At 37.9% G+C, this 13873-nt stretch overlaps 1 protein-coding gene across 1 annotated transcript in view; it reads right to left on the bottom strand.

The window, feature by feature from the left end:
- Positions 1-13873, bottom strand: part of LOC117302717 (dynein heavy chain 3, axonemal-like) — an 89931-nt gene that overhangs the window by 56351 nt on the left and 19707 nt on the right. The window contains exons 25-29 of the mRNA XM_033786722.1: positions 13225-13443; positions 10711-10811; positions 10025-10139; positions 9042-9175; positions 1603-1767 (exon numbers count right to left, since the gene is read on the bottom strand). Of these exons, the coding sequence (XP_033642613.1) occupies positions 1603-1767; positions 9042-9175; positions 10025-10139; positions 10711-10811; positions 13225-13443 (734 nt within the window). The remainder of the gene's footprint in view (positions 1-1602; positions 1768-9041; positions 9176-10024; positions 10140-10710; positions 10812-13224; positions 13444-13873) is intronic.

The raw sequence follows: 13873 nt of genomic DNA, 5'->3' as shown, positions 1-13873 counted from the left end.
CACTGTGTGAACACAGTGTGATCTCAGTGTGTTTTCTGTGTGGTCCAACTACGTTCAAATCACACATATTTCACACAGTTTTCATAGTGTGGGAGTGGTCACTATAAGAAATGGTCACCATGTGAACACAGTGTGATCTCAGTGTGTTTTCTGTGTGGACCAACTATATTCAAATCACACACCATTCACGCAGTTTTCATAGTCTGGGAGTGGTCACTATGTGAAATGGTCACTGTGTGAACACAGTGTGATCTCAGTGTGTTTTTGTGTGGACCAACTATGTTCAAATCACACATATTTCACAGAGTTTTCATAGTCTTGGAGTCGTCACTATGTGAAATGGTCACCATGTGAACACAGTGATCTCTGTGTGTTTTCTGTGTGGACCAACTATGTTCAAATCACATATATTTCACACAGTTTTCATAGTCTGTGTGGACCAACTATGTTCAAATCACATATATTTCACACAGTTTTCATAGTCTGGGAGTGGTCACAATGTGAAATGGTCACCATGTGAACACTGTGATCTCTGTGTGTTTTCTGTGTGGACCAACTATGTTCATATCAAACATATTTCACACAGTTTTCATAGTCTGGGAGTGGTCACAATGTGAAAGGTCACTGAGTGAACACAGTGTGATCTCAGTGTTTTTTTTTTTTTTTGTGGACCTACTGTATTCAAATCATACATCATTCACACCGCTTTCATACTAAGGGAGTGGTCACCATGTGAAATTGCCACTGGTGAACACAGTGTGATCTCAGTGTGTTTTCTGTGTCAACCAACTATGTTCAAATCACACATTTTTCACACAGTTTTCATAGTGTGGGAGTGGTCACATCGTGAAATGGTCACCATGTGAACACAGTGTGATCTCAGTGTGTTTTCTGTGTGGACCAACTACGTTCAAATCACACATATTTCACACAGTTTTCATAGTCTGGGAGTGGTCACTATGTGAAATGGTCACCGTGTGAACACAGTGTGATCTCAGTGTGTTTTCTGTGTGGACCAACTACGTTCAAATCACACATATTTCACACAGTTTTCATAGTCTGGGAGTGGTCACCATGTGAAATTGCCACTGGTGAACACATTGTGATCTCAGTGTGTTTTCTGTGTCGACCAACTATGTTCAAATCACACATTTTTCACACAGTTTTCATAGTGTGGGAGTGGTCACTATGTGAAATGGTCACCGTGTGAACACAGTGTGATCTCAGTGTGTTTTCTATGAAAACTGTGTGAATGATGTGTGATTTGAATATAGTTAGTCCACACAGATAACACACTGAGATCAGACTCTGTTCACACGGCGACCAATTCACATTGTGACCACTCCAGAACTCAACTCACTAAACCTGACTAAGAGAGCTGAGTGCATTTTTCTCAAGCAAAGCCAGGGCTCAAATTTATAAAGATGCTTAGCAGAAATACTTTGCTAAGCAAAAAATAAGTTGGGCACCAGCCACCATAATGCAAACTCAATTTAATTTTGGCTTTTAGCCTGTTTCTGCTAAGAAATCATATTCTGTGCTCAGACAGTTTTTGTGCTCAGAGGATTTATGAAATTGGGCCCAGGTTTTGATTGTACTCACTTTTCCCTTGAGGAGTAGTCTACGGTGGCCCCTACAGACCACACTAATGAGAAGAGAAAGTGAGAGACAAGCATGTTGGTTCTCTCTTCCTGAACCTTCTGCTCCGTCAGGGACTGGTTTCCTGTTTCACCATCCTCCTCATCATCTTCACTACTGGAATCATCCCTGTCAACAAAATCCAATCAAATCAATCAAAATCAATAGATACAGCTAGTACTTTACAAAGACCTTTACCATGAAGATCCCATCTGTATGGTTCCCTGTATACACTTTAACAATGATAACTATTTTTCTCATGTCATGCACAAGAAACAGACTACTTTCTTTTCAGCCTCGGTTTGGTTAACACTGATTTCAACAGAAGAAAACTGAGATGTCTGCACCATGTTAAGGGGATGAGGTTTAAACTGATTCTATTTTTATAGATCTGTAATTTACTAGAAACTATGGGTAAATGTAAATTTAGAAACTCAATGGTGTTTAGATGTACCACATAATGCCATGCTGCAATATGGCAAAAATGAATCAGTTTTAAACCATCAAAGGATTTGGAACGTATTAATGATGCTGTAATCTAATGTTGTGGTACAAAACATTGATGCGTGGAGGATGTACTTTTTGACATCACAACAAAACCGCATTTTTTATGTTGTTTCACACAAACAAAATAAATAAATGGAAAACACAATTGATTTGAAACTAAAATATAACTAGATAGCAGCTCAGAAAAGTATCATGCAGAGGTAAGAAGAAGTTCAAATGAAAATGAGAATCAAAAGATGTACATCCATTTTGAGGGCGCCCTGTAGAGGCTGCATCATGGTGTTTTGTGCTCTGTAAAAATTTTGAAGTTTTTATCCTTTTTCTTGCTTTGGATTTTGATGTTTGTCTTCAGTTGTGGACTATTATTTGTTGTAAGTACTGGTGATCAACTGCATCCTTATCTTTTCTATGAACTGTGCTGTGAAAGTGACTTTTTATCATCGTTTTGTGCTACAATTTTTAAACTGTTTTCTACACTATTGAATGAGTGATGCCAGACAATTCGTAGTGCTAGAACTTAATTTGTTGATAGTCTGGTACCTTACCTACATGTAAATATGTGCCATTACAAGTATACTGTGAGTACACTTATGAAAATTGGTGATGCTGTGAAGAAACAATGCCCTCTAAATGAATCCACTTGGCAAACACTGAAAGACTTTAATATTGAAAAGAAGACCCACAGAGGTTGTCGAGCTGGTACGAACAAACAACGTCAAATAATACCATTGATCACCGTAAGAACTGGCTCTTTTTACAACAAAAACAAAACGAATAAATCCAACTTAGTGAAGATTCCTTTTGTTCATCCAAGTTACTCCTCGCACATGGAATGCCGTTTTGCTCTCTGGAATGCTGCGTCCATAAAGAAAAATAACTGCTCCACATCATTGATTGATTTTATCGTCACAAATAGATTGGACATGCTTGCCATAACTGAAACTTGGTTGAAGGGTGATGATCGTGATAGCCGTGTCTTAGCAGATTTGGCTAACTCACTACTTGATTTTGATGTGCACCATGTACCGCGTGCTAATGGAACAGCAGGCGGTGGTATTTGTATTATCATACGTAAGGGCTTTGAGGTTATAATCAACAAATGCTCAGATTTTACATCCTTTGAGCATATGGACCTTACAGTCAACTCTGCAAGTAAGTCATTGAGATTAGTTGTCATCTATAGACCTCCTCCCTCCAAAAAGAACAATACTACGGCCTCAATGTTTTTGAACGAATTCTCAACACTGATTGAACGCTTGTCTGTGATTGCAACCAGTATACTACTCACTGGAGATTTCAATATCCACGTTGATGATACCAATGACACAGTTGCAAAGAAGTTTCTAGATATGCTTGTTTCAGCTGATCTTCGTCAACTTGTTACGGGCTCCACACATAGACATGGTCACACACTTGATTTGCTCATTACTCGTCAGGCAGATGATACTGTACATCATATCGAGTTGGATCATAGTTTACCATCAGATCATGCAGCAGTTATGATGACAGTGGAAATCTCCAAGCCAGACTGCACACGACTATCCATTACCTCTCGTAATCTACGGAACATAAACTTGGAAGATTTCCGACATGACATTGAAATGTCACCACTAACTACTGACCCATGCACCAATTTAGATGATTTAGTCGATCAGTATGACAACACCTTGCGTAGTCTGATGGATAAACATGTGCCTGAAACCACTCGCACCATCACACTTCGCCCTCACACACCTTGGTACTCTGACATCCTTCGTTCATCTAAACGTGTAAAACGCCGACACGAACGTAAATGGAAAAAATCTGGACTTGAGATTGATCGTCAAGTGTTTCGGGAGAGCTGTAACACCTACCGCCATATACTACAAAGCGCTAAAACTAACTATCATAGTAATCAGATCGCACAATGTGACTCTCGAAAGCTTTTTCGTATGGTGTCCAACATGACAGGTAGTTCAGCACGGGTTCTTCCGACTGTACCTGAACACGACTTAGTAAATCAGTTTGCCAATTTTTTCACTGGCAAGATCAAAGACATAAGATACAGTCTAGACCATACCACAGCCACACCCATCTCAGTCAACATTGATAAGTCTTGTACGAGCAGGTTTGGTACATTCACTTCAATCTCCATGGATGCTGTAAGAAGAATCATCATGGGTACATCAAACAAGTCCTGTTTGTTGGATCCTCTCCCTACATCCTTGTTGAAGAACTGTATTGATGAAATACTACCTGTTGTTACTAACATCGTCAATCTCTCCCTAATGCAAGGCTACATTCCCCGGTTGATGAAGTCAGCCATAATAACTCCGGTTATTAAGAAAGCCAATCTTGATTCCGAAGGTTTGCACAATTACCGGCCAATTTCTAACATACCCTTCATCACCAAAGTCCTGGAACATGCTGCTTCATCACAGTTAATGTCGTATATTGAGGAAAACAGTCTTCATAGCAAAATCCAGTCAGCATATAGGCATCATCACAGCACTGAGACAGCTATGTTGAAGGTACACAATGATCTACTCCGAGCTGTGGATAACAACAAGGAAATAGTACTTGTGCTACTCGATTTATCTGCTGCCTTCGATACCATCGACCACAAGTTGTTGCTAAAACGTTTTGCAGATAGATATGGTGTATCTGATGTTGCACTCAAGTGGTGTTCCTCATATCTCTCTGAGCGTGGACAATCTGTTGCCATCGGTGAGTCTGTGTCAGAACAGCATCCACTTACCTATGGCATACCACAGGGCTCAGTCATTGGCCCCAAGCAATTCACTTTGTACACTGCTCCAATTGATGATATTTTAGCTGCACATGGCATTGAAGGCATGGTCTACGCAGATGACACGCAGCTTTACACGTTTTTTGATCCATCAACACGAGACACTGCACTTGCTTCTATGGAAGCATGTATTGCTGATATTAGAGCATGGACAATTGCAAACAAGCTCATGCTGAATGACTCAAAAACGGAGATCGTTCATTTGTCATCCCGCTTCCGCACGACACAACCTTTACGACCGCTGAAAATTGGACTTTCATACATCGAACCCGTGCCACAAGTACGTATTCTTGGTACTATGGCTGACCGTCACCTCACAATGTCACGCCATGTAAATATGGTGTCCCGGAATGCTACATATTCGATTAGAAAGATCGGTCAACTACGCAAGTTTCTGAACCGTGGTACAACTGAGATACTTGTACATGCTTTTATTTCTTCTAAGCTAGACTATTGCAACAGCATATTACATGGATTGCCTCACTTTGAACTTGCTAAGCTGCAGCGTGTCCAAAACACAGCTGCTGAGCTCGTTGTCCGTGCCAAAAAACACGACCATGTTAAACCCATTCTACACAATCTCCACTGGCTCCCAATTCGCAAACGCATACTGTTCAAATCACTCTTGATGGTCTACAAGTCCCTTAACTACATGGCACCTGTTTACATTAGGAATCTCCTCAATCCATATGCCCCTACCCGCTCCTTGAGATCCAGTGCCAAAGGATTACTGACAATTCCACAAGCATCCCGTACATCACTGTCCTCCTATGGGGACAGAGCTTTCTCCATTGCAGCTCCAAAAGAATGGAATAAACTCCCCGATGACATTAAATTTGCAAAATCACTAAACCATTTTAAGAAGGCTCTGAAAACCTATCTTTTTAAATTGTCATTTGTTTAAATAATTTATATTATGATCATAGTTGTCAAAGGTTTAGTTGTATTGTCACCTTTCGAAATTACCCAAATTGTGTATATTTTTAATCACTCCTGACTGGCTCGGGTTTTTATGTTTTATTTTAATTGTTAGTTATTCTTAAACTCATTCATATTGTTATTGTAGTTTCAAATCGTTTTCTGTTTAAATCTTTTTAATATTTTTTCGTTTCTTGTTACAGCGCTTTGGGGTCGTTAGGGCGTAAAGCGCTTTATAAATGTTACCATTATTATTATTATTATTATTATTTTGTTTTTGCCAAATTGATGGTTACAACAATTGCTTTAAATATTAGATAGCTACTTTTTTTGCAGTTGTGGAAGTTACAAACTTTCATTTGGGACAATGAACAAAACATGTCTCAACGATTAGTAACTTTAAGTTGAAAGATACAACTGATGAGTTATTGTTGGGACCTGACACTATCTCTCTTGTTGTTTACAAGCCGTCGTGTACAAACAACTTAACAAGTATTGTTTGTGTCACATATACTTTTTGTCTGTTAAAGCATAAATATATTGTCTAATGTGGACAGGTAAACTTGTTATAAGCTTCACAAGAACCACACACAAAAGCAGCACAACCACAAAAAGATAACAATGGCTCAGAACACTTGTTGAACATCAAATACAAGTTGAGATTTTGTTCATGCTTTACAGCCAAAAATAAATTCTTTATTTTTAAAGGAACACGTTGCCTTGGATCCGACGAGTTGGTCTATACCTGAGCGTTTGTAACCATTTTTTATAAAATGCATATGGTTGGAAAGATGTTTTAAAAGTAGAATACAATTATCCCATGACTCCCATAAATGGCCGACCGTGTTCGTCGACGAGGTAAAATGAAAACCGTGCAATTTCTACTTTTACAACATCTTTCTCCCCATATGCATTTCATAAAAAAAACAGTTACAAACGCTTTTCAAAGACCAACTCGACCGATCCAAGGCAACGTGTTCCTTTAACTATTTGTTTCCATTAAAGGATTTGGGTACTTTTTCAAAATGTCCATAGATTTACATTAAACTTACAGGGTTTGAAGATAATGATAGTGGAAAGCTTCCCTTCAAATTGTACTTACTGAGGTGCTGTAGTTTTTGAGAAATGAGTAAAACAATGTCATAAAATACGTTTGTAAATGCTTAAAATAATTTTGGTCATGAGACCAAAATTATTTTGTTTTACTCATTTCCCCACCTCAGCACGTCATATTTTCAGGGAAGCTTTCTACTATCATTATCTTCAAACTGGGTAAGTTTAGTGTAAATCTGTGGACATTGTGTTTTTTGTCCTACAAAAAGTACACACACCCTTTAAATATTTTTTTAGAGATAATGTTTTTCTTTTGATATGGTGCAGACCAACTCTGTGAGCATAAACAAGAGACAGAATTGAATGCATTCTTACCGTCGTGGTGGTTGTTATATTGTTAGTATGATGACAAAAGGAATAAGAAATTAGAAAAGATTACAGAGTTCATTTTAAAATTCATTTCCCCCTAAAAAACACTTAAATTACGCAGAGTGCAGTTCTAGTTAGCATAATTTTGTTGTGCTTGCTACTTTCTATTAAAACAGTTCTATTGTAATTTAATTTGTTAACGCAGTACAATCTGGGAAATTTCTCTTAAAGCAATGTTACTATACATTTAATACCCTTAGAGATTTTCTGTTTCTTGAATTGTACCTTCAGCAAATCAACCCAATAGAAGTTATGTTTTCTTGTAAAGATATGAAAATGAAATGACATGAAAAAGAAATGGAAGTTGATTCAACATACTATGAATTACACTCGTTATCTCTTCACTTCTTTCAAACAAACAAATAAATTCTTGTAATAAAGTGTAAGAATTTGCCATCTGTCTTTTTGAGTATTTGTGATTCTGAAAGGAACTGATGGACTGAACGTTTTTGGGTACAATACTCTGTACATGGGTCTTTTGTCTAAGAACAGAATATACTTTCCATAACATAGAGTCCATTGGTTCCCTTTCAAACCACACATCCTACAAAATTGAACTATACTGTGTCATTGGAAACAACTACATAATTCTCCGTCCAACATGCAAACTTTTAAGACCAACTGAACAAAATTTCTTGTGTGCCTTTTTTGTGTGTTCCTGTTGCTTCTTTTGCCTTTTAAGTTTGAATGTCTACACAGTGTTATTATAGTTAACTAGCCTGCTGACTTGAAACATTAGCTTTAAGGCCGAGTCACACTGCAGCGATAACCAAAAACGATAATGATCACGACAATAACTGCCTCTAGCTACCGGGCAATCTCGGCAGTCTAAGACACTGCTCTAGAACTGCAAGGGTCGTGGGTTCGAATCTCACCTGGGTAATATGCCTGTGATATTTTTTCACAGGACGGGGGAAAGTACTGAGTATACAGTGCCAACGCACATCGGTGTATGGGTAAAAACAAAAATTAGTATGTTATCGTTTTCGTTATCGCTGCAGTGTGACTCAGCCTTTACTATCTTATTCTGCATTCTGCTAGGCCTTGCAGATTATGCAATACATGCTTTCATTAATATTGTTACAGGAAATGTGAATGCTCAGAAAAGATAAAGCTATAAAGTTAGTGTTTTAATATAAAACAAAAACAGCATCACTTACCTGTCCCTTATGGCCCTGTAATATGAGTCACCGTGGAGATCACAACACGAAAGCAAAAGTGCAACCCAATATGCAGAGCAAGAAGTGCCACAAAAAGTACGGGTTAGTTTCAGTGCGTTTTTAAAGTATTGCAAGTTTAATCTCAAAACCATTTCAGTGCTTGTTAATAAGTCCACCATACACTGCATCAACAAATAACAGTGCAACGTAAGTGTATTGTTAAATAGATGGCGCACTCTTGCACATACACAAGCCATGGGCCTCATTAAAGTGCATGATTTTGTATCCTTTTCATGTTAAAGCTTCTTACACGGGAACCAAAGTTTTCGAGAAAGTTTTGACAACACATGAGATTTTCAGTCTGTGACCATCATTGACAGGTTTCTTGTGTACATTAAGTGCAGTGAAAATCATAATCTTTGCCTTTGAAGACAAGACTTTTTGGTTAGTAAGCAGTTTTTAGCAGCTTATTCTACTTTCTTTGGTCAAACTAAAATATTTTTGTTATTTTCTTTGAGATATGAAAAAGAGTTGAGGAATTGACTTACTTGACTTCATCCAGGAGGCATGAGAAGAGTTTGAGCATTGACATAGTCATGTGCATGTCAGAGACAGGGACCAACTGACGACACTGTTTGGTTACATGGCCCACACAAGCTGGTAACAACCAGTCGAACAACAACTGAAGAAAAATGGTAAAACATAATTATAATTTAGCAGCTGATTTGACTTCTGGTAGTATGGCTAGTTATTTGTCATGCAAAAAAAGACACACAGTTAGAATTGAGGGATCACTTACTGTCTTAAAGGCAGTGGACACTATCGGTGATTACTCAAAATAATTATTATCATAAAACCTTTCTTGAGTGCAAGTAATGGAGAGAGGTTGATAGTATAAAACATTGTGAAAAACAACACTCTCTAAAGTGACGTAGTTTTCAAGAAAGAAGTAATTTTCCGCAAATTTGATTTCGAGACCTCAGATTTAGAATTTGAGGTCTCGAAATCAAGCATCTGAAAGCCCACAAATTCGTGTGAAAAGGGTGTTTTTTTCTTTCATTATTATCACGCAACTTCGACGACCAATTGAGCTCAAATTTTCACAGGTTTGTTATTTTATGCATATGTTGAGATACACTAAGTGAGAAGACCGGTCTTTGAAAGTTACCAATAGTGTCCAGGGTCTTTAAACTGTGTCGTACGGGGCAATTTACAGGCAACCAGTTTAGGGCAATCTCCAAGAAGAGAGGGCATTAACACTTTCATCTTAACATAACTGTCTTAGGGTACAGTAAGATATTGTCGATAACATGTTTGTTGTACTGCCCCAGTATTTCCTTTTGCAATGAGGAATCCCTTAATTTACTAAAACATGTCTCTCAAAAAGTTCATTTTAAGTTGTTTATGATTTCACTGGTAGTTGTAATTTTTTCGTCAAACTCATTCACTAGTGAATATGATAACAATTTTAAACATGACAAAAAACACAATCAAATATTTTTCTTTTTTTCTTCTTTAGATTTTTACTTACCCCTATCATTTCTTTTTGTGGTTTGGTCACAAAGTCTGGTAACTGGTGCTCCATCCATGATGTCACAAGAGGTCTCCAGCCCAGCTGTATTGGCTCCATGTAGATCATGCCACATCTGAAATTTTAATATTATATAAATTCAAAGACGATTAATATTTTGAAACGCTAAAGTTAGAATCTTTAAAGCTATTTTTTCGATTTGACTCTGATGAGATATGCGTAGGTACGTTCATACAAAAATAAAAAATCCACAGAGGTGAGAGTCATTTCTGACAAAAAGTTCTGAACCTAGGGTCCAAATGTTATAAAGTATGTGAAATGATGGCATTTCCACCTTTTGGTACCCCCTGGAGTTGTTATACTGAATGGACTTCAAGGAGCTTTTGGGAACAGTATCCTGTGAGCTAGAGATTAGATCAAAGAGCATGAATTCTTTATGTCTGAACGCTTACAAAAGAGCCGAGGTGGATTTCACAAAGATGGTCCTAACTTAGGACTAGTCATAGGACTCTTTAGGAGTTATTAAAAACTTAAGGCTAGTCCGTAGTTAGGGTGAGTAACTCGACTAGTCTAATAACTCTTTGCGAAATCCACTCCTGGTGATACTTGTGTAAAGGCCATATCCTAAATTGACCTTATAAAATAGAATCAACCTTTTCAAAGGGTCATACCCCTGGTATACTAACCTGCTGACAGTAGCTGGTGATGCCTGCTCCAGATCTCTGGGTTCAAAGATCATATTTTGTTTGTTGCTCATCTGGATGATCTCACCACTCATCAGGCAAAGCTGAGAGAAGAGAAAGAGTGACATAAGAATCATTGTCATGGACTGTCTTCAAGACAGAATACTTTGAGATTGTGCAGGAACACCTTATCAAGAACTGCCACTTCAATTCAATTCAATTCAATTCACTTTATTTCCAAATCCAAACAAACAAATAAACAAAACAATTAGCAGTGAATAAAGAACTATGTTTTACAAGCAAATGGAATAATGATAATACATGAAGTAATACTATAATACTACATTTACATGTACAAGCAAAGGCAAAATATAAATTACGGAAAACAAAGCAAAAAAACATACAGAGCACAAGGTGATGGAGTTGGAGGGGGCCCATAAAAAGCAGTGCTTGTCGAGTATGGACCCCCCTAACGAAAGCAATAAAGCATAACAATCAGTTTACAAAAGGAAACAAACACAATACAGCACGTAGGCGCTAAATAAATACTAAGCCACTTTATGCCACTGAAACTTTTATTGGTGAGCATAATGTGTTATAATTGAGCAAGTGTTGGGTCATTAATAAAAGGCCTTTCTTCATGGTAAATTTGTTTGGGTTGATCCATTTAAATTGTTGTAAACATTGGGGGAAAGAATAGACCCGTCCATTATCTATAAAAAATATTTAAAAATTACAATTTTTTTTCAACAGGGTTATGAGAATTTCTTAGTACTTGAAGATATGTCCAACACCAGAATTCAGATGGTTTAAGTGCAGCAGTTTTTAAGTAAAGAGTTTTCATGAAATTGGTTCCAGGCCACCTAAGGCTGTCTTGGGACACATTGCATTTGGATTGGGCATTTTAGGCTATAAAAATCACTACTCATTAAAGACAGTGGACACTATTGGTAATTGTCAAAGACTAGTCTTCACACTTCGTGTATCTCGACATATGCATAAAACCTGTACAAATTTGAGCTCGATTAGTCGTCGGAGTTGCGAGATAATGAAAGAAAAAAACTACCCTAGTCACCTGAAGGGTGTGCTTTTAGTTGCAGAGATGCCATTAACATTGAATTTAAAAAAAGAGTAGCATCTCCCAAATGTTAAGGGCGAGCGCAGCTTGGGCTCCCTAAACCGATCTTTCTAATTAGCTCATTTTCAGGCATTGTTGTGAAATAACAATTACCTGTATGCATCAACAGAACAGCTACAAATGTTTATAATGGCCAGTGGAAAAAAAACTTGAAAAAAACCCTGATTTCCCTCATCTTCTGACTTTGTTTCAAAAATAAATGTAACATAAAAAAGGGTGGCCTTACTTAAATGTAACATAAAAAAGGGTGGCCTTACTTAAATGTTTTTGTTTTAATGATCAGAAATGCAACAACAAGCTATTGAGAGAGAGAGAGAAAAAAAAAAAAAAAAAACGTGTCCGGATTTTGGGCAAAAAATACGTGTCCGTATTTTGGGCATTGTCTGGACATCAGCGCTACAATTACTGGTAGGAAAACATGGAAACTGTCTAGCTTAGACCTCACAGGCCACTCAGTTGAAGGTATTTTCGTTCAGAAGGTCTCCTTTTTTTGTCGCCATTATTTCGTACTTTTTTTGCCAAGCTTCGATGAAGTACATGTACAGACAGCGTGGGCACAATAGTAGTGGATACATGAGGAATGAGGTTACTGTGACACAATAGCTCACACACAACCTCATTCCCCACGCACGTGTGCACTATTCCCCATCGTGTAATAGAGATCAATGGGTACGATCTTGCAGCAATGCACTAGCGTAAAAAATGCACACTCAGCCGACCAGCCAGCGGGGGAGGGCACGCAACAATCATTACGTCGAGACACGTACATTGTTCGAGTGAATTCGCTGCTATTATTCAACACTGCGTCCTAAAATTGAAGGTGTTTTTTTTCTTTTCTGTTACAATTGTTTTGATATTTTTCTTAATTTTTATTTCCACTTAATATTTCATTCGTTGTTTGTATGTATTGTACGATTTAATAAAATTATATTGGGCGGCTTGTTTAGCGTGTTTTATTGAGTATTATCGTAGCGTCGTAGTCACGGCTCGAAATCGTATTTGCTACACCCAAATCGTGTATGTTGGTATCTCTGTTAAGTTGCTATAGTTCTAAACTTGAGGTCTCGAAATCAAAATCGTGGAAAATTACTTCTTTCTTGAAAACTATGTCACTTCAGAGGGAGCCGTTTCTCACAGTGTTCAATACTATCAACCTCTCCCCATTACTCGTCACCAAGTGAGGTTTTGTACTGATAATTATTTTGAGTAATTACCAATAGTGTCCACTGCCTTTAGGTATAGAATACTGTAGGTTTTTTTTGCCATGAAAGGCATAAGGAGTGATTCCCAAACAGCTAACTTTTGAAGGCACTGTACCCCTTTAAATTGTACTTGTTTTTTTAATTCTGTCATCCATATTTGAGACACAATAAACTCACCTTTTTGTTATCGTCCAGTACTGTGTTCATATTCTCAATCCACACTGCATCCACAGGACCGTCAAAGACACACCATTTACGATCATCGCTGGTACTCGCTGCCTGCTCACGGAATATATTGGCCAGAACACCATCTGACCACTCATGTGAGATGGGGTCAAAGCGGCCGTACAACTGACCCATGGTGATGGCCTTGGGGTTCAGGATCTGGTAGGTGACCTGAGACACAACAAAGTTACAACAAAATACAACAAAAATTACAACAAAATACAACCAAAATTACAACAAAATACACATTAGAATTGCAAAGGTCCTCTGTTCGAATCACACCCGAGTAATATGCCTGTGATTTTTTTTTTCACAGGACTCGGGAAAGTACTAAGTACATGTATACAGTGCTAACACACATCGGTGTACACATTTCCAAACTATTCCATCACAAATTAGCACTGAAGGCACCTCTTCTCAAATAATACCTGAAGAAAACGAAACAGCAAAACCATAATAATGATAGAGTATCTTTTTAAACACAAAACGCATTCACCATTACACCCCTTTTTCAATGGGCCTCAGGCATTCCTTAATCTACATGTATCTCTACTCCTTTGGAGTATGCAGCACCGGTAGCAACATGTGCAAGCGGGCTGTT

Source organism: Asterias rubens, chromosome 2 (assembly GCF_902459465.1).
Source record: "Asterias rubens chromosome 2, eAstRub1.3, whole genome shotgun sequence".
NCBI lineage: Eukaryota > Metazoa > Echinodermata > Asteroidea > Forcipulatida > Asteriidae > Asterias > Asterias rubens.
This window is presented reverse-complemented; position numbering and strand designations above follow the sequence as displayed.